Genomic DNA, 26,631 nt, shown 5'->3' with positions numbered 1-26,631 from the left:
CTAGCAGATATAATTATGCCCTTATTTGATCAAACCAGACACTGAGTCATCCTAGATGCTTTCTTTCTCTCTCTCCAGTCACTCACTACTCTGCGTTCAGCATTTTTCTCAAATCTGCTCCTTTCTTTTTGTCCTCCTGGACATTACCTAGGTTTAGGCACTTATCCTAATTTGATTGGCTGCCGAAAGATCTGAAACCATACCCGACTTGTTACTTCCCTGCTGAAAACCCTCTCTTGACTCTCCACTGTGCTGGGCCCCCTGCTTCCTCTCCAGGCTCATCTGCCATGGCACTCTGCACCTGTTGTTCCCTCTCTGCTCTGGTGCTTTCCCACCTCCCGTCCTTTAACAGCTCTGGGATGCACCTCTGGCCCTCCCCACATCTGTTTTAGATGTTCTCCCTTCTGCCTGGAGCATGTTGCTTAGAAACCAGGGAGGTAGAGAATGGTTGTGTGTGGTTTGAATTCCAGCTCTGCTGCTTGATAGCTTTCTGAACTGAGACACTATTCTCTGGCCTGTTTCTATGTGGGTCAGGGTGGAGGGGACAATGCTCCTTTACAGAGTTTAGTGAATGTAGTTTTCATCTTAGCTTCTCACATTACCAGCTCATCCACCAGGAGTCAGCTCAATACTTATCTCCCCTCCAGCTGCCCTTCTCCATTCAATTCCCCCCAAAATAACCTCTCCTTAAGGTTTTAGCAGTAATGGCTAACATTTATTGAATGCCTAATTTGTGCCATATATTTTTCTAAACATTAGGTGTACGGGTTAATAATAGTGGATTTTGTAATCAAAGAAAAACACGGTAATTTCAAGAGAAACATCAAAAGTGCTTTATTCAAAGTAATGCCTGTCGCTAGCTACACATTTCCCCATCTTTTAGGTAATTTGTGGATACCTTGTTTTGAGACAAACCATTCAAAGACCCAATTTTCCACTTCTTCCTATGTTTTGAAGTGCTGCTCAGAAAGTGTGTGTGCCATCAGTTCGAACAAGGGGTAATCTGAAAGGAGCAAGGTCTGGTGAATACGGCGGGTGGGTTTATACTTCCCAGGCAAGATCTTTTAATGTATCTTTAACTGGTTTTGAAGTGTGTGATAGTGCGTCATCATGAAGCAAAATTACTTTGCCTTGTCTTCTGGCCTATTCTGGTCGTTTTATAATCAAAGCGTGGTTCAAATTGATTATTTGTTGTCGGTAGCCATCAGTATTAAGTTTCACCTGGTTTTAGAAGCTCCTAATACATCACACCTTCCTGATCCCACCAAATGCAGAGCATTGTCTTCTTTCCAAAGTGATTTGGCCTTGCAGTCAATGCTTATGGTTGACCTGGATCAATCCATGATTTTGTGCATTTGGGATTCTCAAAATCCATTTTCATCACCAGTCACAATTCGGTGCAAAAAAGTCTTTTTTTTTTTTTAATATATATTTTATTGATTTTACACAGAGAGGAATTGAGAGGGATAGTTAGAAACGTCGATGAGAGAGAAACATCAACCAGCTGCCTCTTGCTCACCCCCTACTGGGGATGTGTCCGCAACCAAGGTACATGCCCTTGACTGGAATCGAACCCGGGACCTTTCAGTCCGCAGGCCGACACTCTATCCACTGAACCAAACCGGTCTTGGCCAAAAAAGTCTTTCTTTCCTGCCGTTGAAGCAGTATTATACTGACGAATTTTCGGTTGTTTTCCATTTGTCTTTTATTCAGTTGATGTGGCACCCATTTTCTTCCTTTAAAATCTTTGTAAACCATCGGAAATTGTTTGCTAAGCAATGTTTAATCTTTCTGCAAGTTGTTTTTTAGTTTGACACACATCTTCATCCAATAATGCTTGTAATTGTTGGTCTTCAAACTTTTTAGATGACCTGGATGTACTTTGTCTTTCACATAAAAATCATCACTTTTCAAGCGTTTAAACCAGCATTCACAAGTATCTTGAGATGGAGCATGTTCAGCATAAGCTTCCCAAAGTATTCAGCAGCACTTTTCTTCAAAATAATGAAAACTTCCTGCAAATGCTCTTTTTTGGGCATGAAATTCAACATTTTTAAGTGTAAAAATAATTATGATGTTAACACCTTCAGCAAATTTGACATATGAAGTTTTGAAGCTTGTTGTCAATATTATACATCAAAATAGCATATATATCAAATTGCATATATATCAACATATGTGTAACTCCATTTAAAAAAATCCGCATTATTAACCGGTACACCTGGTACATATCAAATAGCATATATATCAACCTACGTATAATGCCATCTATTGGAAAAAAAAACCCGAATTAACATTTCACCTAGTATTTCGCATGCATTAACTCATTTAACCCTTTGCACTCCGCTGTCCCCTCTCAGGGGACATCGGAATTCTAGCATATCACTCGGATGTCCCCTCTCAGGGGGGACATGGCAGTTAATTAGTGATTACGGGGAATTGAGTTAATTCAACGGATGTGTCCGCCGCAAAGTAGCGTCAAGTAGCTGGTAGCCAATGTCCAGAATGGTTCGGAGTGCAAAGGGTTAATCTTCACAGGTGCTATTTTCTAGAAGTGAAACAGGCTGAGATAAAGGCACTTGCTCGTGCTTCCACTCCTGGTAAATGGCTGAGGGATCCTGAAACCAGAGTCTGGTCTGAGAGACTGTTTAGTTCAGCCTTAAACATTTGTTGCATGAATGAATAGTTAACATGTTAGGTAACATGTAAAATGCCCAACCTGGTGCCTGGCATGGAACAATTCAAGAAATGTTGAGTAAATGGTTCTTGTTCCCTGACAGCCTTGAGGATCTAAGGGCCCTCAAAGGGAAGTGTTTTCTTCTGGACCCCTTGTTGCCAGAGCTGCTTGTGTTTCCTGCTCAAACAGATCTGCATGAACATCCACTATACCAAGCTGGTCATCTCATCTTACAAGACAAGGTAGGGAAGGTGGGTGGAAAAGGAAAGAGTGTGTAGGAGTGACCAGCTTGGAGTCTGTTCACCCAGCAGTTGTGCTTTGCCCTGCCAGGCTAGCTGTCTCCCAGCCATGCTGCTGGCCCCGCCCCCAGGTTCCCATGTCATTGATGCGTGTGCTGCCCCGGGCAATAAGACCAGTCACTTGGCAGCTCTTCTAAAGAACCAAGGGTGAGTGCCATGGTCAGACAAAAGGAGGGAATGGGGTTGGATCCTGTAGTTGGTGAGAAATAAGGGACTCGTTTTCCCAATAGGTCTGAAGGCTGAAAGGAAGATTTTTCCTTTAAATATTTTTTTCTGCACTTAGAGCAGCTCCTGGTATAGCCCCAAACTAAGCTTCCCAGTGGGTTGCAGATGTGAGAAGTGAATTCCTTAGTCCTTGCAGACTGTAAATATTCTGTATGCCCCAACTTAATTAGATGGTGTATAAACTTCATTAGATGGTGTATAAACTCATTTAACCTCAACTCTGGCCTTGTCTGTAGGAAGATCTTTGCCTTTGACCTGGATGCCAAGCGGTTGGCGTCTATGGCTACTCTGCTGGCCCGGGCTGGAGTCTCTTGCTGCCAGCTAGCCGAAGAGGACTTTCTGGCAGTTTCACCCTCAGACCAGCGTTATCGGCAGGTCCAGTACATTTTGCTGGATCCCTCGTGTAGTGGTTCTGGTGAGATGGGGAGAACTCCTAGCCTAGGGACCAACAGATCGAGAGCAGCCTTAGAGTGGAAGTGGTAGCAGTTCGTTTAGGTCTTGGGTTCATTTAGTTCTAACTCAAATTATCTTGTGACCCTGGGCAAATGTCCTCATTTATAAAGTGGGGATTTCAGTGTGAAACGAGGCAGTTTAATTAAAACACTCTTTTCCCTAGGTATGTTGACTAGACAGCTGGAGGAGTCTGGGACAGGTGTACCTAGCAAGGAACGTTTGCGTGCCCTAGCAGGGTTCCAGCAGCGAGCTCTGTGCCATGCGCTCACTTTCCCCTCCCTGCAACGCCTGGTCTACTCCACATGTTCCATTTGTCAAGAGGAGAATGAAGATGTGGTACAGGAGGCCCTACAGCAGAGTTCAGGAACCTTTAGGTAGTTGGCTTTCCACTAGGGTCTCGGGGATGGGAGGGGGCTGCTCTCTTTTACCCAGAAGTCTGTGTTCTCTTCTCCACAGGTTAGTTCCTGTCCTACCCTCCTGGCCTCACCGAGGCCTTAACATCTTCCCAGGGGCAGAACACTGTCTCCGGGCCTCCCCCGAGACCACACTCACTGGTGGCTTCTTCATTGCTGTACTTGAACGGGTAGAGGTGCCAAGGTGAGCAGGGGGCCTGCTGGGAAGATGACTGAGAAGATTGGGACACATCTAACTTATACTTTCCTTCTAGCTCAGTCTCACAGGCCAAAGTATCAGCACCAGAACTTAGGTCCAGCCCCAGCCCAGCTCCGAAGAGAAAGAGGCGGCGGCGAAACGCAGCGGCAGCAGCCGCTTCTAGCACACTACCTTGCACAAAGCAGGTGCTCAAAACTTTTACTTCTTGGGTGGAGGAAGGGATGACACTGGTTCTCCCTCGGCTTAGCTTTGGGCCCTCGGCCCCAGGCATCAGTTTAGTGTTTGAAAGGTTCTGTTCTTTTTGTTGCTATAGGAAGGAAATTGATAGTCGTTTCTCCAGCTGGGAAGACGGAGCGGAATGCCTCGTCCTTTGGGTACCTTCCCTGAGCCATGTTCTTGTTGCGAGAAGTGCTACCCACAAAAATAAAAGGCAGGACATGGTCTACGATAGATCACAGTTTTTTTTTATTCTTAATGACATAAGCAAGGAGAAAAATCTCACATTCATACTAAAAATTCCAACTAGACTCACAGGAATTAAGTCTTTATTTGTAATGGAAAGTCCCAGCCTCCCGTTCCTGTCCAGTGCACGTACATGTACACATACAAACACTCTCACACTCAGGCCGTGCCAGGATACCCTCTTCAGGGGGTTCCTGAACAACTGTCCCGCCTGTGGAACTGAGGTAAACTAGCGTAGAGTACTAAAACTAAGAGGGTCTACCTTACATAAGGTACAGGTAGAAGCTTGACTTCTAGGCCCATGCCCCACCACGCCCCTCCAATTCTAGCAGGTATTTGAGACTTGAGGCTCAGGCTCCCTCCTCAGCTCCACAGACAGGTAAGTATTACCAGAGCTCTTCAGGAGGTGGGGAGCAGTCACTCCCCTGCCACAAAACTTCCAACCTCAGTCACAGAAGGGTGAGGGGGACTAGTTACATCTACATCACATTATTTATAAAAAAAAAAAAAAAAAAAAAAAAATTACATTTTACATAATGTGTCCAGAAGGAGCTCTAGTCACCCCAGGAGAGCTGCCTGGGGCAGCACTAGAGCCTCTTCTTCACACAGGCATAACTTAACTATACAGCTAATTCCTAATCAACAGCATTTATACTTAACCACCTCAATGAACCAAGCTTGAAGGAATTTAAAAGGCAATTTAGCTTAAATACAAAAATAAATTTTTATTTTGTTAAAAAATGTTTAAATATTTTTTTCTTTTAATTTAGACACACGCATTCATACTTCTCCCAAAGAGGATGGGCATGGCAGCAAGGCTCCTAGGCCGGGGTATGTGGCTTTGAAACAAAGAAAAGAAGGGGAAAGGGGGTAGCAACTAAGAATTTGGGTGTAGTTCATTAATTTAGGTTTTCTAACATATATTAGGGGTGATCTAGTGAGGTCAGGTAGGTAGGAGAGAGAAACAGCAGAGGGAAGAGAAGAGGTCTTTGTTTCCCCTTGGCCCTATCCTCCTGGGCTGCCAGCCCTTAACGTCAAAACACCATTTCAAAATCCAAGAGTTGGCACTTGTAGCCATAAAGTGGTGCTACTTTCCACATTCAATTAGCTAAGTCCCAGAAACTTGAAACAGATAAGTCCGGCACTACCAACATGCCGCCACTCATACAATTCAATTCTTCCTCCAAACTCGATTCAAAGAGAAATAGACATGAGCATCAGACAAAGTTACACAGGACAAGGCTTTAAACATACAATGCCAGAGAGGCAGACGTGCCCAATGAGGCCAGCAGGGGTAGTGGGCGAGGAGGCAGCTGAAAGCAGTGGTGGGCATCCTGTCTGCTCTAAGAGCTTTCCTCCATGGAGTGAGGATTCACCCCTGGATCTGCCAGGCTAACAGTCTTGAGCCACCAAGCTTTTAGGGGCCAAACTGGCAGATAGGATTGGGGACAAAACACTGACTCACACTTGGCAAGAGGAAGTGAAATAGCAGGAGCAGCATCCACTGGGATCTTCAAGGCAAAGCTTGATTCAAGATCATTTAAAAAGCAATAGATCCTGCAAGGAACCAGTTGAGGATCAAAGCAAGGAATGGGGAAACAGTCCCCTAAAGGAACCAGAGAACCACTTTTTATAGCCAAGCCAAGCAAGGTAAAGCTTTAGGGATAATCCATTTCCCCCAGTTCTACCAAATGCATACAGGGGGGAGAGGTGGGCAGGGCTCTACCTCCTACCCTCCAGCAAAGACGGCTCTCTGGGGAAAAGGAGGGAAGGAAGGCTGCCTGACTAAGCTTATATACTAAACAAGTGAGGGAAGTAAATGGACAGTATGTACAGATGTTTCTTTAGTTCTCTCCAGCCTCCCCAGTGGAACTGTTCAAGTAACGGTATTAGGCTTCTGCCCTGCCACATCCTGCATCCCCCTCCACCAAGAGGCCTGAGGCTTCTGCTTCCTGAGAGAGGGAAATGGCCCCAGGGCTGCTACTACCTCCCAGGTGGCTGAAGCCAGGTTTGCTTTATGGAACTAGAAGGGTTAGAGGCTCTTTCTAGCAGGTACCAAGGTCCAGATTTGGGTAAGGGGTAGGAGGAATGGAGGCAAGGGACAAACGCTATTTCTTGCGGGTGTGCTGCCTTCGGGCCTGCAGTCGCTGTCGAGCCCCTGGGGTCTTGGATCCTGCACCAATGGAAAATGAAGGGGCCGCCGATCCTGGAAAGATTCAACAAAATCTCATCAGGGCAGCTGCTGCCTGAAAGCCATTTTTTTTGTTGCCCCAATCTCTGGAAAGTTAGGCCAATAGGACTCTGGGTGCTTGAGGGGGGGGGGGGGGGGGGCGCTTCCCAAACTGTATATCAATTCTGTTGGGAGAGGGGCCTATTGAAAAGATGAAACCCCAGAATCATAGTCTGGGAGAGGCCCCGGACGACAGTTTTACCCAGCTTTCCAGTGATCCAGGAAATTCAGCCCAAAAAGGCTCCTCTGCTGTCTGCAGCCAACTCCAAACCTTGGTTGTGCTGGACTCTCAATCTGTCCACGTTTCTCATGCTTTCAGCCTGACTTTCTGGAGAAGGCCTCAGAGAGGAAGCTACCAGCCTACCCCACCCTACTCCCTCTTCAGAGAATAAGCAGGCCATGCTGGCAACAGAGAGACTTGCTAAACTTACCGAAAGGTCCGACTCCAACAAAGCCCTGGGTGGGCGTTGAGGATGCCCCAAAGGAGAGGCTGCTTCCTGATGTGCCTACTCCAGGGGCAGGGGTGTTCTGACCGAAGGTGGGTGTGGAGGTACCTGTAATGAAGAGAGAGCAGAGAACTGTAGAGACTAGGCCAGTGAGCAGAGGACATCAAAGCAGACGGTAATGAACCTCGCAGAGATCTGTTCTCTGTATGGGCATCCCCCACAGGCCATCCTAGCTCTGAACCACTATCAGGACTAATGTTATTCCTCTTCTGTTAAACAGGTTGGGTTTTACCAGTTATACCCTCCCCTCCAGAAACCAGAGCCTTCTACCAAACTCACCCCATTCCAATCTGTCCTGTAGATCAACTAATCTGCCCACAGGGTCAGTCATCAGCAAACTCCCTTGCTCTCTCACTGAATCCTGATTCTCAGTAGTGATTCTGCTTTCTCTACAGCCTCTCAGGGAAGGCTGGTTCTCTCACATGTACTTGTCTCAGCCCGATGTGGTATAAGTATCTTTCTTGATCCCTGAGGCCCAGACCTTGCTACCCCAAACTATTCCTCTATCCATCCTCTATCACCTACACCTATCAACACCAGGAACTGTTCTAGCTTCCATAGCTTAACTGCAACCACTGCACTCTTTCTCCTGGCTCACTGTTTCTAGTAGTCCTCCATTTCCTTAATCTCATCAAGACCTCCAAGCTCACTGCCCCTCCTGCTATATTTGCTTGAGTTTAAACAGGTAGGGTTTTACCAGCTATCTACCTATTTTAGATCTATACTTCAACAACAGAAGTTGCTGGAGAAACAGTGCTAACTAGTCTCACTTTAAATTCATAACCACAATTTTCCAGCCCTCAAATTGCATGGCAGTTAGTTCTATCACACTTTCTCATTTACCTTCCTTTCCACTCTTCAAAATGACTATTTTAAGAGGTTCTCCTCTGTACAGATTTTACTGTAATCAGCTCCCCAAGATCTCTCATTTAATGAAGAAAACAAACTATCAGGATCATTCTAATTATTCATCTTTCACATCGCAAGTAAGATCACTTCATTTTTCTACTTGAAATTCTACTGTTATTTCCCTTAGTACTTAAAATCCAAACATTTAAATCCTGGCAATGGATGATCTTCAATTCTGCCTACCTTTCAATCTCTTTTCATACCATTTACACTTTCAAACTTCTAGCCTTGCTTTTATCTGTTCATACCAAGCTTATTTCTGCCTTTGGGTCTTTGCACTATCTCCTGTGCCTGCAAAGCTCTTACACACACACCTACCCACCTGCACTTGCAACCATTCTGTCACAAATACAGTCTTGGCTTAAACTTATTTCCTCAGATAGGCCTTCCTTGATTACCTAATTAGCTCCTTTACAGTCAGTAATTATGTTTTATTTTATCGACACTTATCTGACATATTTATATATTCTCTCCACCACCATTATGTAAAGCGTAAGAGTGGAGACTATGCTGGCACTTAAAACAGTGCCTGGCACAGCAAACCAAATCAATTCCCAGTCTCACCTCCAAACACAGGCTTGCTCTCAGGCGTGCTGGCCACATTGAAGGCAAAGGGTGTGCTCTGGCTGGGTGCTCCCAGTGTGTTCTGACTCAAGCCTCCCCCAAAGGGGGCTGTGTTGCCAGTGGTCCCACTCTGTCCTCCTCCAAAGTTGAATGCTCCAGAGGTAGAGCTTGTGCCTGGGGTAGCCACATTGATCCCAAAACCCCCACTGCCAGCTGGGGCTGCTGAGCCCCCAAATGTGAAGGGCGATGGTGCTGTGCTGCCAAATACTGAACTACTGGTCCCGCTGCTGGTAGTCTGGGTTGTAGCTCCAAAGCCAGAAGTGGTGGCTGCACCAAAGGAGAAGGCAGCTGTGGTGCTGCCAAAGGCTGGCTGGGTGCTGGCAGGGGTGCCAAAGGCAGAGGCTGTGGGTTTCAAACCACCAAAAGCTGGCTGCGCAGTGTTGCCAAAGGCTGGCTGGGGTGGGGTTGGTGCTGGAGTTGCAGTTGGGGCCGAGGCTGCAGAGTTTCCAAAAGTGAAAGAGTTGCCAAAGCTAGGGGCAAGGGTTGGCTTGGTAGCACCCTGTTGCTGCCCATCAGTGGCCCCAAAAGGCTGGGGGTTGGTTCCCGGATATGATGGGAGAGGGGCCTTGGTGCTTGAGCCAAAGGGAATGTTGAATGTCGGGGTGGTAGAGCTACTGAATGTCAGGGTAGGCTGGCTGGTGGTGACCGGGGCCGAAGTTGTAAGGGTGCTGCCAAAACCACTAAAGCCAGTGGTGCTGCTGCTGGTGGCTGCCTGCACGGCACCGGGTAGGGACTGGCCAAAGGTGGTGGTGGTTGTCGTTGTTGTTGAAGTAGGAATGGCAGAAAGCTTGCCAAATTGGAATATGGGGCCTATAGCTGGGGTAAAGCTGGCACCAGAGGCAGGAGGATTCCCAAAGAGGAAAGGCTGGGAGGTGGAAGTGGTGGTGCTAGTCGTGCTGTTCATGGTGCTGGTCACATTGCTCACACCAAAGCCAAAAGTAGGCTTCGAAGCTGAGTCTGTGGAGGTGCTGGCTGTGGTCACAGAAGCCACTGTTGAGGTGGCACTGGCCTGGCCAGTGAAGAGAGGGGCGTTTGTGGTTGTGGCTGTAGTAGGTGTCTGATTGAAGGAGAAGGGAGTTGGCAAGGACACAGATGTAGATGGCCCCATGTTGCCGAAAAGAGGTTTGAAAGGAATGGGTGAGGTGCTGGTAGTCGTGGGAAGGGTAGAGCTAAAAGATGCTGTGGTTGTGACCTTGGAAGGGCTATATGGCAAGGGGCCCTCATTCTCACTTTTAGGTGGAGCCTGAAAAATGGGCTTGAACATGGGGGATGCTGAAGACACAGCAGGAGATGCAGAGGCAGAAGGGTTAGCAGGGGGAGTGCTCAGCATTCCAAACAGAAGACTTGGCTTGGGGCTGGGGGCCGGGGCAGACAGGGCCTGGGATGGGGCAGATGTCTCAGCCTGAGGTGACTTGGTGGTGTCAGTGACTGGTACAGAAGTAGGGGACAGCCCCAAGAAAGATATTGTGGGTTTGGAGTCTGAGGAGGTGCCTGGAAGGGGTGTTGACTGTGAAGAGCTAGGAGGGCCCAGAAGGCTGGGTGTCTTCGGAGGCGAATGGGCCGCGGGAATTGCCACTCCAGCTGAATCATCTGGGGAGAAGAGCAGAGAAAGTGAATTCTGAATATCTCAAACATAATCATAGTCAATGCTTTTGTATCCTCCCTGTGCCCAGCACAGTGCTGGGGATTTAAGGGTCAGTTAACAAATATGACTAAATCTGTACCACTGGCTCTTAAAGTATTCATTACTTAAAAATCAAGGAAGTATTTATTTCCACTCTTCATAGGTCATAAGGAATATAGAAGGAGATAAAACTTGCCCTAATTGGGTTAAATGTGTGGAAACTTAGTCCAGTTAATAACCCAGATACACCTCACTCACTTAACAAAGATTTACTATACTTGACTACCATATGCTAAGTGCAGAGCATATAACAATGAATGAGACAGCCTGCCCCTGAGCCCTGGGACAGGCTGAGAGCTAACATATACTACTACTGCACGATAAAGTGAAATAGTAGTAGTGTGTTTAAATGAAATGCTATAAAAGCAGGGGGCAGGAACAATCAACAGACCTTTGGAAACCTAGAGGGAAAAATAATTCATATTATCTTGTGCCTTTGGTCTAATAAGCATGTGATAAGACATCTCAACCATGTAATCACATTTACACTTCAGCGCTACCTCATGAGGAAAGCATTATTCTTGTTTTACAAATAACTTCAAGGCTCAGAGCAGCTAAAGAAGTAGGTTTCAAATCAAGAGCCATATGACTAACAAAACAGCTTAAATGTTACAGCTCCCCTTCTCTAAAATATCCTGATTACAGAATTCTGAAGCTCTTAAGCTTGCACCAGCTCAGGCCTGGTCAGCCAGAATAAGTTCAATCCTTATAATTTCCATTGACTGACAGGAATAATGCTTTTACTTCAACCTCAACAAAGATTGATGTCATATGCTAAGGGAAACTCTCACTCACCTGGGAAGGATGTTAGGCCCGGGGAATCCTGCATCTTCCTCAAGCTCTCCAACAGTGGATTAGTGCTTGGGGCTGGGAGAGAGGTTGGGGAGGGAGCAGTCCCAGAAGTAGGCAGGGTAAAAGTAAAAGGCTGAGTGGTAGGTGGGTTCTCAGTGACTGAGCTTGAGGCAGCATCTAAGGAAGAAAAAGATTCAGTTGTCCTCCCTGGTTTGGGAATCCCCATCGCAGAGCATGGGAATGCTCAGTGTCTCAGTATAACTCATTTAGAAATGCTTGCCCTCAACCTCAGCGCTCACTTTCTTCAGATTCTACTGAGGACCCACAGGGGTTTCTCAGAAGGAATAGACCAAACCGGCCCCCCCCCCCCCAAAAAAAAACCCCAAATCCTCCCGAGAATGTGAAACATCTTTATTCCTTACCAGTCTTATCTTCCAAGACTTGGTTAAACCATCGTAATGAAGCTTTCTTTTCCAAGTCTAGGTCCTCAGCAGTGATTGAATAACCAAGCTGGGGAGGTGGAGGCTACCCGACAGAAGAAGCAGCCAAGTCAGTCATAAGAAATTGGGAGAAACCTCAGAGAGCTAAGAAGGTGGGCAGGGGCAAATGGACAAGACCATACCAATGTCAGCTGGTCCCCTCGCCTGGAGGGCAGCAGCTGAATCTTCCGTTTACGCTGCCCAGAGCTGCCAGGTGTAGATGGGGAATTCCTCAAGTTCTGTTTCTTCCATGTGGTTGTATCTACAACTAAAGAAATATAGTCTTGTAACACTGAATTTTCACTGGATATCTCTGAAAGATTTCATCTTCCATAGTCTGGATTCGTGGATAGAGTTTACAATATTATTTCTAATAGTCAGGAGGCTGTACAGAGAGACTTACTCCAGAGGCATGCATACAACTGCTGGGCAATAATTCCTGGATTGCTCACAGATACCTCAACCTAAGCTTATCCCCATCCCAGTTACCCCGAGTCATACTGCATTTGTTTATCCCCTTCCTCCCCTACTAGACTACAAACATCCGAAGTACAGGAACTTCTGTCTCTGTATATACCAGGCCCTCTATACAGCAATGCTCAAAGTGTGGTTTGAATAGGTACTAGTCTATACATCCTTCATAAACACCACAAGCCACTCTTGCCTGTTTATTAACTTACCCCTTTCTCCCTGGGACTCCTTGTCGGTTACTAATGGAGTTGAAGGACTAGAATGATGGGAAAGTTCCTCTTCTCTGTAGGAGAAAACCACAAAATTAAGTTTATAAAGACTTCCTGACAATAAATACTGAATAACATATCCTCCCAATTCCCAACTGGCCAAAGTCTAGAACAACCATGACTTGAGATTTAAGTATGCCAGGACAAAAAAAAAAAAGAGTCAAAAGAAAATTCCCACAAAAATGAAGGGAGGTAGTTAATGGAAACCATGGAGAAACCACTGTCTTAAAACAAATACAAATCAATTATCTTCAAAACCTTCCTTACAACCTTCCATGTTACTGAGTGTTCTAGGCACAGATATAATCCCTAAGAGAGTGGCATTCTAGTCAACTGTAGGTAGGCCTGGAGAGTCAGCTGCAGTCAAGAACATGAAGATTACTGCCCACTGATATTATTCATTCTGCTCACTCAGTGCATAAAGAACTGTAAGCCGAAACCGGTTTGGCTCAGTGAACAGAACGTTGGTCTGTGGAGTGAAAGATCCCAGGTTCCAGTCCAGTCAAGGGCATGTACTTTGGTTGCGGGCACATCTCCAGTAGGAGGTGTGCAGGAGGCAACTGGTCGATGTTTCTCTCTCATCGATGTTCCTAGCTCTATCCCTCTCTCTTCCTCTCTGTAAAAAATCAATAAAAATATATTTAAAAAAAAAAAAACAAACTGTAAAAATAAGAGCAATTCTGCTTGGTATTTGCCTGTCCTTCTAGATGTTAATTTGACTCTCTAAATCAGAAAGCCTAAGAGCCAAGTAAATTTCCCTCATTTCCTAACCAATAATCCATACAGCAAGTAAGTGATTACCTGATTTTCTTTGCTGGCCTCTCTGGTGTCTGGGAGCGGGATGAGGCTGGGCTGGAAAAGGGTGATGAACTTGGACCACTTCTCTTCCACAGCTAAAAGTCAAATAAAAGTAACATTAGGTGATACTTCAGCATTCAACCTTTAATATAACTTTGTGGTTCTATTCATATTGCATATAAAGTCCCCTTTGTAAGTGACTAAAAAATATTTCTTGGTGAAGGAAGGATCCTGAAAAGAAAGTCAGTTGGAATAAAAAAAAGTCTGAAAAGTAATGGAATGCTAATAAGTGTAGGAAGAATCAATGTACTTTTTGTATATATTAAAAAGGAACATTACATTCAATGACTTAATTGAATGATGCATAAATTACTCTATATTGTCTGTAGAAATAGAGTACATTAAGAAACTGTTCTAGTGAAGAGAAGCCCATAAACTTAGTTTCCCTTCATTAAATTTTCAGCTTTACTTTATTAACTTTTTAAAAATATGCTGTCATGACATTTATGACTTTTACAACATCTATGGTACTTATCATTATATGATAATTATTTATACATCTGTCTCTTCTGCCAGGCAGAGTCCCTTGGCAGCAAAGATAGCGTTTTGTTTTGTTTGTTTGTTTTTTATCCACACCAGAAGATATTTTCCCATTGATTTTTAGAGAAAGTGGAAGAGAAAGGTAAAGACAGAGCAAAATATTGATGTGCAAGAAAAACATCAATTGGTTGCCTCCTGCACGCGCCCAACCAGGGCCTGGTCTGGGGAGGAACCTGCAACCAAGGTAAATATCCTTGACTGGAATTAAACCCAGGACCCTTTGGTCTGCAGGCTGACGATCTATCCACTGAGCCAAACTGGCTAGGGCAAAGATGGTCTGTTTTCATCTCCACCTCCTTCAAAAGGGGCTAGCAGCAAAGTAACTGACAAAGAGCAAACATTCGCCGAGAACAGTTTGGCTCAGTGGATAGAGCATTGGCTTGGGGACTGAAGGGTCCCGGGTTCGATTCCGGTCAAGGGCATGTACCTTGGTTGCAGGCACATCCCCAGTAGGGGGTGTGCAAGAGGCAGCTGATCGATGATTCTCTCTCATCGATGTTTCTAACTCTCTATCCCTCTCTCTTCCTCTCTGTATAAAATCAATAAAATATATTAAAAAAAAAAAAAAAGAGCAAACATTCCGTAAATAAGTCTTTAGCCTAATACAATGGTACTAAACTATCACATTTTCCTACTGGGAAGCTTCTAGTGATTTTTTACTCTGTAACAGTTACATGATATAAACACAAAAGGAAGAAAACAATGCTTAAAAGTTAAAAAGGATTTAAAAATCAAAGACAGGTGATAAAACAATAGAGTTCCATAAACTAATAATATCAGAAAACCCAAGGCTCAGAATTAGATTGAAATAAATAACATTTTTAAGAAAATGTTATTCTCTGATATAGAATAAGAAAGGATGGTCACTGGGAATAAATCAATCGTGGGCCTCACACCTTACATTTTTAATAAAGTGCCAATGGTGATTTGAATGTTTTGCCACGGTAAAAACGTATCTCTACTTCTAAACTGTACATACACACATAATCCTAATGCAATAGCAATTTACATGTAAAAAGTGCAATAAACAAAAGAACTATAAAAACATTGATGAGTTGTTAAATAACATGGGATAGAATAAAAGACTTTTTATGCCAGAAACTAAAGAAAGAAAACTGACAGAATGTTACATAAAAACTAAGAATCTCTCCACACAAAAATATTACCATGTGGAAGGAAGCTTTACTATATGTATATCTTTTGTACCATTTGTATTTTCTTTTCTTTCTTTCTTTTTAATATATTTTATTGATTTTTTACAGAGAGGAGAGAGGGATAGAGAGCTAGAAATGTCAATGAGAGAGAAACATTGACCAGCTGCCTCTTGCACACCCCCTACCGGGGATGTGCCTGCAACCAATGTACATGCCCTTGACCGGAATCGAACCTGGGACCTTTCAGTCCGCTCTACCACTGAGCCAAACCGGTTTCGGCTATACCATTTGTATTTTCAATGACACTAATATTTCCATAATCTAGAAATAAAAATCTTTATGGGCAGGAAACAAACAAACAAAAAAGTATAAACAAACTAAAAGGTAAGTATTTTCAATTAAAGTGATGAATTGATATCTTCAACATGTCAAAACTAAAAAATTTGCAACTCCATATAAATATAATGAACATATAAAATAATAAGTGGCCTAAAGATATAACAAAGCAAGTCACAAAAAGAGATAGCCAATCTGTGTATGATGGCAGTCAATTTAGCTATATGCACAATGACTACCAGGAAGCCGCCGCTCCGTTCGATAGCTATGATGCACACTGACCACCAGGGGGCAAACGCTCAATTCAGGAATTGCTGATCTGCGGTGATTTGTCAGCTGTGGTTCTCTGCTGACTCACCAGAACCAGAGAGGAGGGAGCCCAATTCCCAGGTGTGGCACTCGAGAACTGCCCTCTCGCAATCTGGGACCTTTGTGGGGATGTTGGAGAACTGGTTTTTGGCCTGATCCCAGCAGGCCGGGCAGAGGGACCCCACCAGTGCACAAATCCATGCACCCGGCCTCTAGTACTAAATAATTATTACCGTTTGAGTGGAATCTACACTAATAAAAAAGAAAGATGCAAGTTGACTGTACCTTCGTGATGCCCACCAGCCAATTAGGAGTATGTAAATTAACCCAAAGATGGTGGGTTAATTTGCATATGCAGGCACCAAGTGACCCGCAGCGGGACATTTGCATTGTCGCCATGGCACCACCTCAGCAGTTCCAGGCCTCTGGGCAGCGTGGGAAGGCGGAAAGGCGGCTCCAGGCCAGAGCAAAGGCAGAAAGGTGGCTCCGGGTCGGAGGGAAGGCAATGCTGACAGCCAGGGGAAGGAAGGCCCATCCTTGCACAAATTTTCGTACATTGGGCCTCCAGTAATGGTATAATAGTGACCATTAATATTAAGAAAGTTTAAAAACACACTGAAGTACCTCTATTTTTTTAATATTGTTGATTTTTTACAGAGAGGGAGAGAGGGAGAGTTAGAAACATCGACCAGCTGCCTCCTGCACATCCCCCATCAGGGATGTGCCCGCAACCAAGGTACATGCCCTTGACTGGAACCAAACTTGGGACTCCTCAGTCCGCAGACCGATGGATGCTCTATCCACTGAGCCAAACTGGTTTTGGCAAATTTATAATTTTTTAATTCGATGTTTCCACTTTTTTGTTGGTATTCTTTTCTATTTGTTTGTATTTTCCTTTGTGCTTTATATATGTAAATAAACAAAAAAATATATATATTTCATTTATTTTAATTAAGTATAAATAAAAAAATAATAATAATCATATGAAATTAGGTCCTCCAGGTGTGACGTACTGACACGTCCTAGTGAAAGAGTACGTGCCCGTTACAGGTTGCGTAATTAAAAAGGGAACTCCCCGGTTAACAGGTTAATACTTAAGAGCAAAACCAAAAGGTGGTGTGGTAGTTGGGGGTGGTACTGATGGAACAGGACTGTCAAATGCTAACTACTGAAGCTACATGGAGGTTCATTAGTTTCTTTCCTTCTATGTATATTTGAAATTTAACATAAAAACCATTTTAAATATAAGGATAATGGCGATATACTTAATAGGCCTACTGTGACCATTCAATGAGGAAATAGGCATTAAGTGCTTAAGGTAGGGTCTGGCCGAAAGTACTGGAGGTAAAGGTTATTATGATTATCTTCTTCTTTGCATTCCCACAACTGCTCTGGTTTGGGCCTTCATCTTGAAATTATGTTAACTATAAGAGCCTTATGAATAAATTTATCTAAAAAATTTTCTCCCCTCAAAAATCTTCCTCAACACATGATTTTTTTTTTTGTACTATGTAATTGGGTAGCCACTTATTGACAGGCACTGTAATGGGTACATTTCGAACATTACCTTCAATCTTTCCAACAATCCTTCAGAGATGAGAAAAGGAATTTATGTGATTTACCTGTCCAAGGCCCTATAGTGATTAAATGTTAGAGCCAAAATTGAACCCAAGTCTGTCTGGTAACAAAGCCTGATCTGCTGTAGGCTATACAACATTCTCTTTCTAAAACAAACAAACAAACAAAAATACAGCCACTTCTTATTTTTAAAACTTTCACTAAATTTGCAACCTAGGATAAATTTCTTTTATGACCCAATGCAAGTTGAACTCAGTCTACCTCCTCAATCCAATTAACACTGTTTATTGAATTATTCATCCTTGGCCTATTTATGTGCAATGGCTCTGTCTTGTATCAGGCTCCCACATATACACTGGTTTACTTTACCAGCTTTCTTTTCTGTTCCATTGATTTTTATTCAAGGATTTGTATCTTCTGTTAATTTAGAGGTAATCCCAATATCTGACAGAAAGGTAATTAGTAAACACTGACTAATCAATTAATTAATTGATGCTTGGAATCCATTTTGCCCACGCCACCCACAAGAATAATGTACCTGAGAGAAACCTCGGGTAGAACTGTAAGAACTGGTGATGGCATTGCGGCTGGAGCTAAGGATGCCACCTGTGTATGTGCTCGTCATGGAGCTCATAGAGGAGGTGCGCGATCTCTTATTCAAGTGGTCATCTGAGCTCTGGGAATTGAGACCTCTTTTCAGAGACCCAGGCCTAATAAAAGGGAAAAAGATAGTTAGATGTGCTATTGAAGGCAACATTCTTTTAAGGTTTCATCCATGGTCACAAAATCTTTCTTAAATATATCTGACAAAGTCAAGAAGAAAAAGCCAAATATTTTGAAATTAAATGTGTGATTTCACTTAAATAATATTCTGGAAAATACACACTTATCTCCAGTGATAGAAAGTATTATTACTGAATGCCTGGGGATGGGGGCAAGACTGGAGGGAGATACTACTAAGAGACACTGGAAAACTTTTGGAGGTGATGGTTATGTTCATTATCTTGACTATGGTGATGGTTTCATAGGTGTATACACGTCAAAACTTAAACTGTACTCTTTAAAAGACACAATTTAGTATATGTTAATTATCCCTTAATAAAGCTATTTAAAAAATCAGTTAAGAGGAACCAGCCATTTTTTCTAAGTTTCCAACTGAAATAGAAATTCCTGTATATCCTTCCTATAGAATAGTCATCCAACCTCTATTAAAATATAGATAACTCATTATCTCTTAGAGCAGGGGTAGGGAATGTTTGGCCCACAGGGCCATATAAAGCCCACGAATTCGTTTGGTCTGGCCCTGCAAGGCATTTGGAGTTAATTAAATGTTTGACCAAATATAGCAGGCTACTTTTTAAGTGGTCCCACAAATGATGCTATACCTATCCTAATAGCCTTTGGTAAAAAAAAAAAAAAAAGGTTTCCCACTCCTGTCCTAGAGTGATGAATGCCAAATGTGGACCAGTTTATTCTCATATGGGATGAGAAATCTTTCCTCTAACTTTCACCCATGGAGCCTATTTGGTGCCATACCAAGCAAGATGTTTTCGTCCTTTCATTTGATAGTGCTCCAGTTTTTTGGAGGCCATTATCTTTCCCTTCCTAATTTCCTTATTCTTTTGAGGTTTTTCTCCTCTGGGCTAGTACCTAAGTACCTTCAAACCCTCCTTACCTACCACCACCATCCTTTAACATACTAGTTGCTTCACTCAAAATGAATTTCAGTTTGTGTATATCTTTTTTTATAGTGTAGTACACCAAAGCAAATACAATACTCCATGGACAATCTGAATAGAACTAACGAAAGCAGCACTGCCACTTACCTGCCACTTCTAGTTTTCTATCAACACAGAATAGGAGCACATTAGTTTTTTGGCAGTCCTATTATACCGCTGGCTCAAATTAAGCATATAAGTTACCCCAAGATTTTCCACACATTTCTGAGGCACTTTCCCTCCAATTCATTTCTTCTTCAAATGTATTTAAACTCAAATGTACAAACTTAACTCTTATCTTAAATGTCAGTTTTATATGTTATCCATCGTGCAAACCTTGTGATCTTTCTATTTACATACTTTGTTATTAAAAAATATTAAAAGGAATTATAAGAGCATTATTGTGGCAAGTTACTCAAATGCTCCCCTCTGATTTAAAAAAGATTTGAACTTGAACAAATAAAGCAATGCAAAAAACAAATAGGAACATCTATAGGACAATAACTTTGCAATGCCCTCTTTCTAAACAGTGTATAACTCGACCAAATGGGCTTTCACTTACTTAGGCACCAAAGAAGCAGGGACGCCATTGGCCACCAGGGGCTCAAATGCCGAATGTCCACTCCCACTGCTGTCATGGCGCCTGTGATAAATCAAAAACTCAATTAAATGAAATGACATTTCCCCCCCTTAAAGCATATTCCTGGGGCAGGTACTATTTCTATGGAGGACAGGTTCCATGCTAGTCTAGAAAAAGTTTGCTTTAAATCCCAAAGATTCCCCGAAAGGTAAATTTATTCTAAGATTGTCTGGCAATAAGGAAAGCATAAAATCCTTGAATAACATGATTTCATTCAATGGCATTTCATTATAATGTTGATGAGATGACCATTAGAATTTAACTATTGTTTATATCAATTAGCCTAGGGGAAAATAGATTTTGTTATATATTGTCACAGTTTCTAAGAACCTATCAATAATGTTAAGACTTACTGTACATCAAGACCTTTAGAACTATTCAGTGTATTAATTATTACAATCACAAATTTAACACCCTACATTCACAAATTAAAAATAAAACAAAACAAAACAAAAAACATTTTAGGAACCAATCCACACATCCCATAGTTATCTAGAGGTTAATATGGTAAGTATGTTAGGGGAAAACTTTACGTCTCACATTTAAGAAGGGCTATGCATGGTGCACATAATCACTGATTATTCCAAGTATGGGAAGGATAACTATAGAATCTTCAGTTACAGACTCACTAGGGTCAAGTAAAATTACCCATTCCTAAGAACATGAAAAACCTACTGGGACCATAAGAATGGTTATTTCCTCTCCCATCTCCACACCCCTGCCTCCTGTCATTCCTGCTTAGCTAGTTGACATTAGCTCAAATTGCTCACTTATAAATCACATCTCTATTCATCATAACTTGATCTTCCTAGCTACACTATTAAGAGAAAGATGCAAATTGACTGTACCTCTGATGCCCACCAACCAATCAGGAGTATGCAAATTAATCTGACAAAGATAGTGGGTCAATTTGCATATATGGGCATTGAGCAGGACAAGTGGCTGGGGGTGCCAAGCAGCCTGGGTCCACATCTCCCAGGCTGGTGGACACAGTGAATGCGGGGGGACATGCTCCTAGCCCTGTGGACACAATGCAGGGGATTTTCTGCACATGGGCTGCAGAGGAAATACCTTCTTTTATTTTAAATATATTTTATTGACTTTTTACAGAGAAGAGGGGAGAGGGATAGACTGTCAGAAACATCGATGAGAAACATTGATCAGTTGCCTCCTGCACACTATCCACTGGATGTGCCCCAAACCAAGGTACATGCCCTTAACAGGAATCAAACCTGGGACCCTCAGTCTGCAGGCCAACACTCTATCCACTGAGCCAAACCAGTTCGAGCATAAACACCTTTTCTGACTGCTCATTGGCTAAGCTCCCTGTACGCCACCACTTGCAGTGTTCTTGGTAACTTGGGTAGTAAGAATCCAAGAAGGTGATATAGGGTTTTTCCACCACATTCCTGGAGAAAAAAATGAAGGTCTGCTGCTGGAGGGACTAAGAAATGTCGTATCCTACCCTAGCCAGTTTGACTCAGTGGATAGAACCTCGGTCTGCTGACCACAGAGTTTGGGTTCAATTCTGATCAAGGTCATGTACCTAGGTTACAGGATCCTCCCTGGCTGAGGCCCAGGTCAGGGCACATGCAGGAGGCAACCAATCAAAGTGTCCCTCTCACACTGATGTTTCTCTCTGTCTCTCTCCCTCTCTCTCTCTCTTCAATACTCTCTAAAATTCAATGGAAACATATCCTCAGGTGAGGATTAAAAAATAAAAAAGAAATGCCATATCTTATGAAAGACACAGTTTGAAAAATGTCTAAAAAACGTTATTTTTTCACAGTGAAAGGACTGGAGTCCATGTTGATGAAAACACCTTGGCAGCTGTGATGGCTGGCTGCAGCAGTGGGGTGATGGGGCTAGTGCCTTCCCCGGATCAGCTCAGTTGCCTCCCACAGAGGGAGGCCAGATTGTGGCTTAGACTAGCTCCCCATGGGAAGTGGGCCTAAGCCGTCAGTAGGACATCCTCTGAGGGTTCCCAGTCTGTGAGAGGGAGCAGGCTGGGCTGAGGGACAAATTTCATGGACCAGGCCCCTAGTGTTAAATACACTTGCATTAATTAATATTTCTCTTACTTAATTTTGGTATCTAAAGTAGCAAAGATGGACAACCCTGAACCTGTAGGATATGAATAATTTGGTTTAGGTAATAGGAATAATGATTATATTTTTCAAGGGTTCACTCATATACAGAAGAGCAATTCCTTGACCACCTCATATAAAGAAGCTGCCTTCTCATTACCATGTTTTATTTATATATATATATCACCCCCCTTTTTAAAATTTCTATCACCCAATTTTTTAAAATTTCTATATATCAATACTTATAATCTAAACCTTGTTTTAATATCCTCCCCCTTTTTGTTTCTTCCCTCAAAGAGGTCCAAGAGGACTTAGTTTTGTTCACTGCTCTATCCACAGTATCTGGAATAGGCTCTGGCACATTGTGGTTGCTCAATTTATTATATTAAAAAAATGAGTGGGCCGGGACCGGTTTGGCTCAATGAATAGAGCGTCGGCTTGGGGACTGAAGGGTCCCGGGTTCGATTCTGGTCAAGGGCGTGTACCTTGGTTGCGGGCATATCCCCAGTGGGGGGTGTGCAGGAGGCAGCTGGTCGATGACTCTCTCTCATTGATGTTTCGAACTATTTCTCTCCCTTCCACTCTGTACAAAAATCAATAAAATATATATATTTTTAAAATTATATTAAAAAAAATGAGTGGAATTCTTAACTACTTAGAAAGCCACAATCAATTCTGCATTCTCAATAGTGACTTCAAACTCCTTTCTTACCATACTAAGGAAAGAGTCCTTATTTCATTTTCCTTAAGTTATTGACCACCAAATAATGAAGTCGGTTTTACTCTACTGATAAAACTACCATACTCTAGTTTACACTTTCCTTTGTCAAGCATTCCCTTCAGCACAATCACACATATAAACTGGTGGTTACCCAGATAACTAAACAACACAAGATTAGGAGGGTAAGCCTTTGAACATTTTTTCTCAAAAACAGAATTTAACACATCTGTATCAAAAGTATGAGGCTAACATGACGAATAGTTGTTGGCTTATCCCAATACTTACAGCAGTGGTTCTCAACCTTTCTAATGCTGCGACCCTTTAATACAGTTCCTCATGTTGTGGTGACACCCAACCATAAAATTATTTTTGTTGCTACTTCATAATTGTAATTTTACTACTGCTATGAATGGTAATGTAAATATGTATGTTTTCCGATGGTCTTAGGCGACCCTGCTAGCGGTTCTCAACCTGTGGGTAGCAAAATGAGGAAACTGTATTAAAGAGTCGCGGCATTAGAAAGGTTGAGAACCACTGACTTAGAGAAAGGTAAATTATAAATTCACCTAACCTATGCCTAACCCTGAAATGAACAGCATTAAAGCCTCACTGTCAGCATTATTAAGCTCTTCCATGAAAGCCAAAGAAGGGGACCTACTAAGGCTCACAAACTGGAGCAGGTCTCTGTAATTTTTTTGCGAGTAATCTGCATTTCAACAAACCACAGGAATCTATGTGGGAGGCCTGGTTAGTACTCTGCTGAGCCTGTTACCTTCTTTTATTTTCCTGGCCATCAGAGACTATTTGTTCTTCTTCCTCCACTGTTCTTTTCTTCCTCTCTTTGAGGGCACTCAGTACAGTCTCCTTTGCACATGGGTCTGGAGCATTACTTGATGGTGAGGACAGTGTTGAGCTAATTAACTGCTCTGTTCTGCAATGAAAGACAAGATTCTAGTCTTAAGATATTTTAATTACCTTGTCATATAGCACAATCTTCATTGAAAATCAGAAGCTAGCTTATAAGCAACAGTGTAATTTATACATTCACAGAAAATGCCCTTAGCAATTAAAGCTACAATATAAGGAAAAAAGAAAAAGAAAAAAAAAAAGAAAGAAAAGAAAAGAAAAAGAAAAACAAGAAAATAAGATAGTTCAATGACTCAAATTTGAGATTTCTCATTTAAACACACAGGTACCCACCCCCCCCCCTTTTTTTTTCTTAATAGTACTTGTCAAAGAAATAATCATGGAAGAATAAAGTGGACACAAAAAGGAGTCTATTTTTCCAACAATAATACTTACATGGGAGAACGAGTCAATTTGCTATCAGGAGGAGCAATCCTCACCGTCACTGGACTGCACACCATCTTGGAATTATGAGGCGATAGCACAGTCTTCTTGTGATAACCATTCCAGGACACTGTGGGAAGTACCCCCAGAAAGGAATATTGGGCCTGTTGAATTGGATACTGTCTTCGAGGTGTTATTAAAAACCGATTTGATAAAGTTCCACAATCCCTGTGGAGAATAGGAGACATATTATGGAACCAAAATGCTTAAAAGAATGTCAGAAAATTAACTGACTAAAAAACTATGTGGGTTCAGATATTTTCTAGAAAGCTTAAACCTCTAAGCCACATGTGTCAAACACAAGGCCCGCGGGCCAAATCCGTCCCGCCAGGCCTTGCAATGTGGCCCGCACCGCGCTGTCATCACTGCACTCCCCTGCGTTTCCATCACAATGACAGTTTATGACTGTTCAGTAAACCATTCGGCCCGTGATTTAGGCTGGATTTTAGATTTTGGCCCCTTCTCTGATTGAGTTCGACACCCCTACTCTAAGCAATACAAAGCACAGAATTTTTACAGTAACTTCCCACATCATTCCATCTAGAGTCAGAAAGTGGCAGCTGTTTAAAAGCCATCCCTACTATGGACTTCAACAATTTGAGAGGGAAATTGAAAACCTTGCCCACACAAGCAAAACTACAATGGAAGAAAAGTGTGTATTAGGACATGTAGGGAGACACTTCAAAAATCCTTCAATTTTTTCAATAAATCATCAGTAATGTACTAAAGTTAAATATTTTTCAACACCTAGGCCGGGACCGGTTTGGCTCAATGGATAGAGCGTCGGCTTGGGGACTGAAGGGTCCCGGGTTCGATTCCGGTCAAGGGCTGTGGGCACATCCCCAGGGTGGGTGTGCAAGAGGCAGCTGATCGATGACTCTCTCTCATCAATGTTTCTAACTCTCTATCTCTCTCCCTTCCTCTCTGTACAAAATCAATAAAATATATTTAAAAAAAAAATATTTTTCAACACCTAAATGTTCATCTTCTCAACTAAATTTACTTATCAAGAACCTTATGTCTGGCTGGTATGGCTCAGTGGTTGAGTCAACCCAGGAACCAAGAGGTCACTGGTTTGATTCCTGGTCAGGGCACATGACCAGGTTGCAGGCTCCTTCCCTTGTGGGGGGCATGCAGGAGGCAGCCCATTGATCACTGGTAATTTTCTCTACTAGAGGGCCGGTGCATGAAATTTGTGCATGGGTAGGATCCCTAGGCCTGGCTGGTGATTGGGGCCAATTGGGGCCTTCTGACTGCTGGCTGGGGCCGTCCATCCATTCCGTGCCGCCCCTGCTGGTCAGCACATATCATAGCGAGCCATGGAACTCCAGAGGGGTCACTTTGCATATTAGCCTTTTATATATATAGATTTTATATATGTAGATTATACATACAGATTATATATATATAGATTATATATACATATATATGATACATCCCTCTCTCTAAAAATAAAAAACATTAAAAAAAAACCTATTCTCATCAAATTTTTTGTATTCTTCGCTATTGAGATTAAATGAAAGTGTCTTAATTTGATCATCTTTATCAAATTTTATCAATGGACGAAGTGTTTCCTCTTTGAGCTCAGCTAAACTGATTAAATTTCTCTATGGGTCCAAAATATATATACTATATTTATAATACATATATGTATGTGACACATATATGTAATTTATATAACAATGTATAATATATAGCGCACACACACACTACTATATGACTACACTCGAAAGATAAAGATATTTTCCCCGAAGTAGGGGTATCTTAATGTTAGCAAGTATTCTGCTAAATCTATACTGTACTAAAATTCAGTTTTAAGAATTGGAAGGAAGGGATCAGCTGTGGCAACCCATCTCATTCCCAAGGTTAAATGGGGGGAGGGGGGTGATGATGGGGAACGGTTGACATGCACAAAGAGGTTTAAAAGAGGTCAAACGACACAGAATCTACCTTGGACTTGAAAGAAAACCGGAATTAACGTCAAGCCCTCAATTCAAAGCCCGTCGACAGAGAGAGGAGGGGTCTGGGAAAGATCAGCGTATCTTACCTGTGGGTGGGCCTCCTGGAGGGTCCAAAAAGAGGAGTGGGGTGAGAGGAGTGAATGTGATGAACGCGATGAACCGAGTAACCCGGCGGCGGCGAGGTGCGGGTGGGAAGGAGGCGGGTCTGCCTCTCCCGCACGTTCCTGGCCTCCGGAACCGGGGCCGGCTGCGGGGGGCCGGGCTTGCCCTGGTAACTGCCCATAAGGAGCAGTTCAGCGGGGTCGGGTCCTTGGAGCGGGGTCCGCGGCTCTAGGAGGTTTCCGTTTACCGCCGACTTGGCCGGAGACGGAGTGAACAGTATTCGCTGACGCCGCGCGTTCCGAACGAGCGAGGAGAAGGCGCGCGAACCGCGGGGCTCGCGGCTCAGTCCCCACCAGGCCGCGGTAGCCCCCACGGCCAGCCAGGCCAGCGCGGCCGCCGCCGGCACCAGGTACAGGACGAGGCCGAGCAGCGACAGGCCGAGGAGCGCCGCCCCGCCGCACCCCCAGCCCCGGCCCCGGCAGTCCCTGGCACTCGCTATGGGCCGCCGCCGCTCGCCTCCTCCAGGCGCCGCAGCCGCCGGAGACATCGCGGCTCCGCGCCGCGGAGAAGACTTAAATATCCCAG

The 26,631-nt window shown here is 43.3% G+C and overlaps 2 protein-coding genes across 6 annotated transcripts in view; one reads left to right on the top strand and one right to left on the bottom strand.

Annotated features, from left to right (window-relative positions):
- Positions 1–4,716, top strand: part of NSUN5 (NOP2/Sun RNA methyltransferase 5) — a 9,105-nt gene extending 4,389 nt beyond the window's left edge. Inside the window, exons 5-11 of one of the 2 annotated variants that reach the window (XM_036409000.2) lie at positions 2,781–2,919; positions 3,008–3,123; positions 3,438–3,616; positions 3,818–4,028; positions 4,111–4,251; positions 4,322–4,451; positions 4,580–4,716. In XM_036409000.2, the coding sequence (XP_036264893.1) occupies positions 2,781–2,919; positions 3,008–3,123; positions 3,438–3,616; positions 3,818–4,028; positions 4,111–4,251; positions 4,322–4,451; positions 4,580–4,591 (928 nt within the window). In that variant the 3' untranslated portion in view covers positions 4,592–4,716. The remainder of the gene's footprint in view (positions 1–2,780; positions 2,920–3,007; positions 3,124–3,437; positions 3,617–3,817; positions 4,029–4,110; positions 4,252–4,321; positions 4,452–4,579) is intronic. The other variant, XM_036409001.2, reaches the window with a different exon arrangement.
- POM121C (POM121 transmembrane nucleoporin C) lies at positions 3,501–26,631 on the bottom strand. Of its 4 annotated transcripts, none has more exons than XM_045571178.1 (13): positions 26,031–26,630; positions 23,936–24,151; positions 23,406–23,564; positions 19,748–19,828; positions 18,006–18,177; positions 13,494–13,585; positions 12,633–12,706; positions 12,096–12,220; positions 11,896–11,998; positions 11,477–11,650; positions 8,938–10,587; positions 7,390–7,512; positions 3,501–3,639 (listed from the first exon to the last, which is right to left on the bottom strand). In XM_045571178.1, the coding sequence occupies exons 1-13, from the start codon at positions 26,591–26,593 to the stop codon at positions 3,635–3,637; spliced, it is 3,537 nt and encodes a 1,178-aa protein (XP_045427134.1). In that variant the 5' UTR covers positions 26,594–26,630; the 3' UTR covers positions 3,501–3,634. The 4 variants fall into 4 exon arrangements, with proteins under 4 accessions (XP_045427134.1, XP_036264888.1, XP_036264887.1 ...); XM_036408995.2 differs by lacking the exon at positions 3,501–3,639 and adding an exon at positions 4,710–7,099 and having other exon boundaries at positions 26,031–26,631; XM_036408994.2 differs by lacking the exon at positions 3,501–3,639 and adding an exon at positions 4,710–6,934.

The sequence above is a fragment of the Pipistrellus kuhlii genome, unplaced genomic scaffold (genome assembly GCF_014108245.1).
Source record: "Pipistrellus kuhlii isolate mPipKuh1 unplaced genomic scaffold, mPipKuh1.p scaffold_m20_p_4, whole genome shotgun sequence".
In the NCBI taxonomy this organism is placed as follows: Eukaryota; Metazoa; Chordata; class Mammalia; order Chiroptera; family Vespertilionidae; genus Pipistrellus; species Pipistrellus kuhlii.
This window is presented reverse-complemented; position numbering and strand designations above follow the sequence as displayed.

What these genes read in the sequence shown, in the direction of transcription:
- POM121C (XM_036408994.2), bottom strand. Translation starts at nt 26,593, where the DNA reads ATGTCTCCGGCGGCTGCGGCGCCTGGAGGAGGCGAGCGGCGGCGGCCC. An exon ending in AAATTGACTCGTTCTCCCAT is followed by an intron (nt 23,565 to 23,935) that starts GTAAGTATTATT and finishes CTTTCATTGCAG; the next exon opens with AACAGAGCAGTTAATTAGCT. An exon ending in TGTTGGAGTCGGACCTTTCG is followed by an intron (nt 6,935 to 7,389) that starts GTAAGTTTAGCA and finishes GAATCTTTCCAG; the next exon opens with GATCGGCGGCCCCTTCATTT.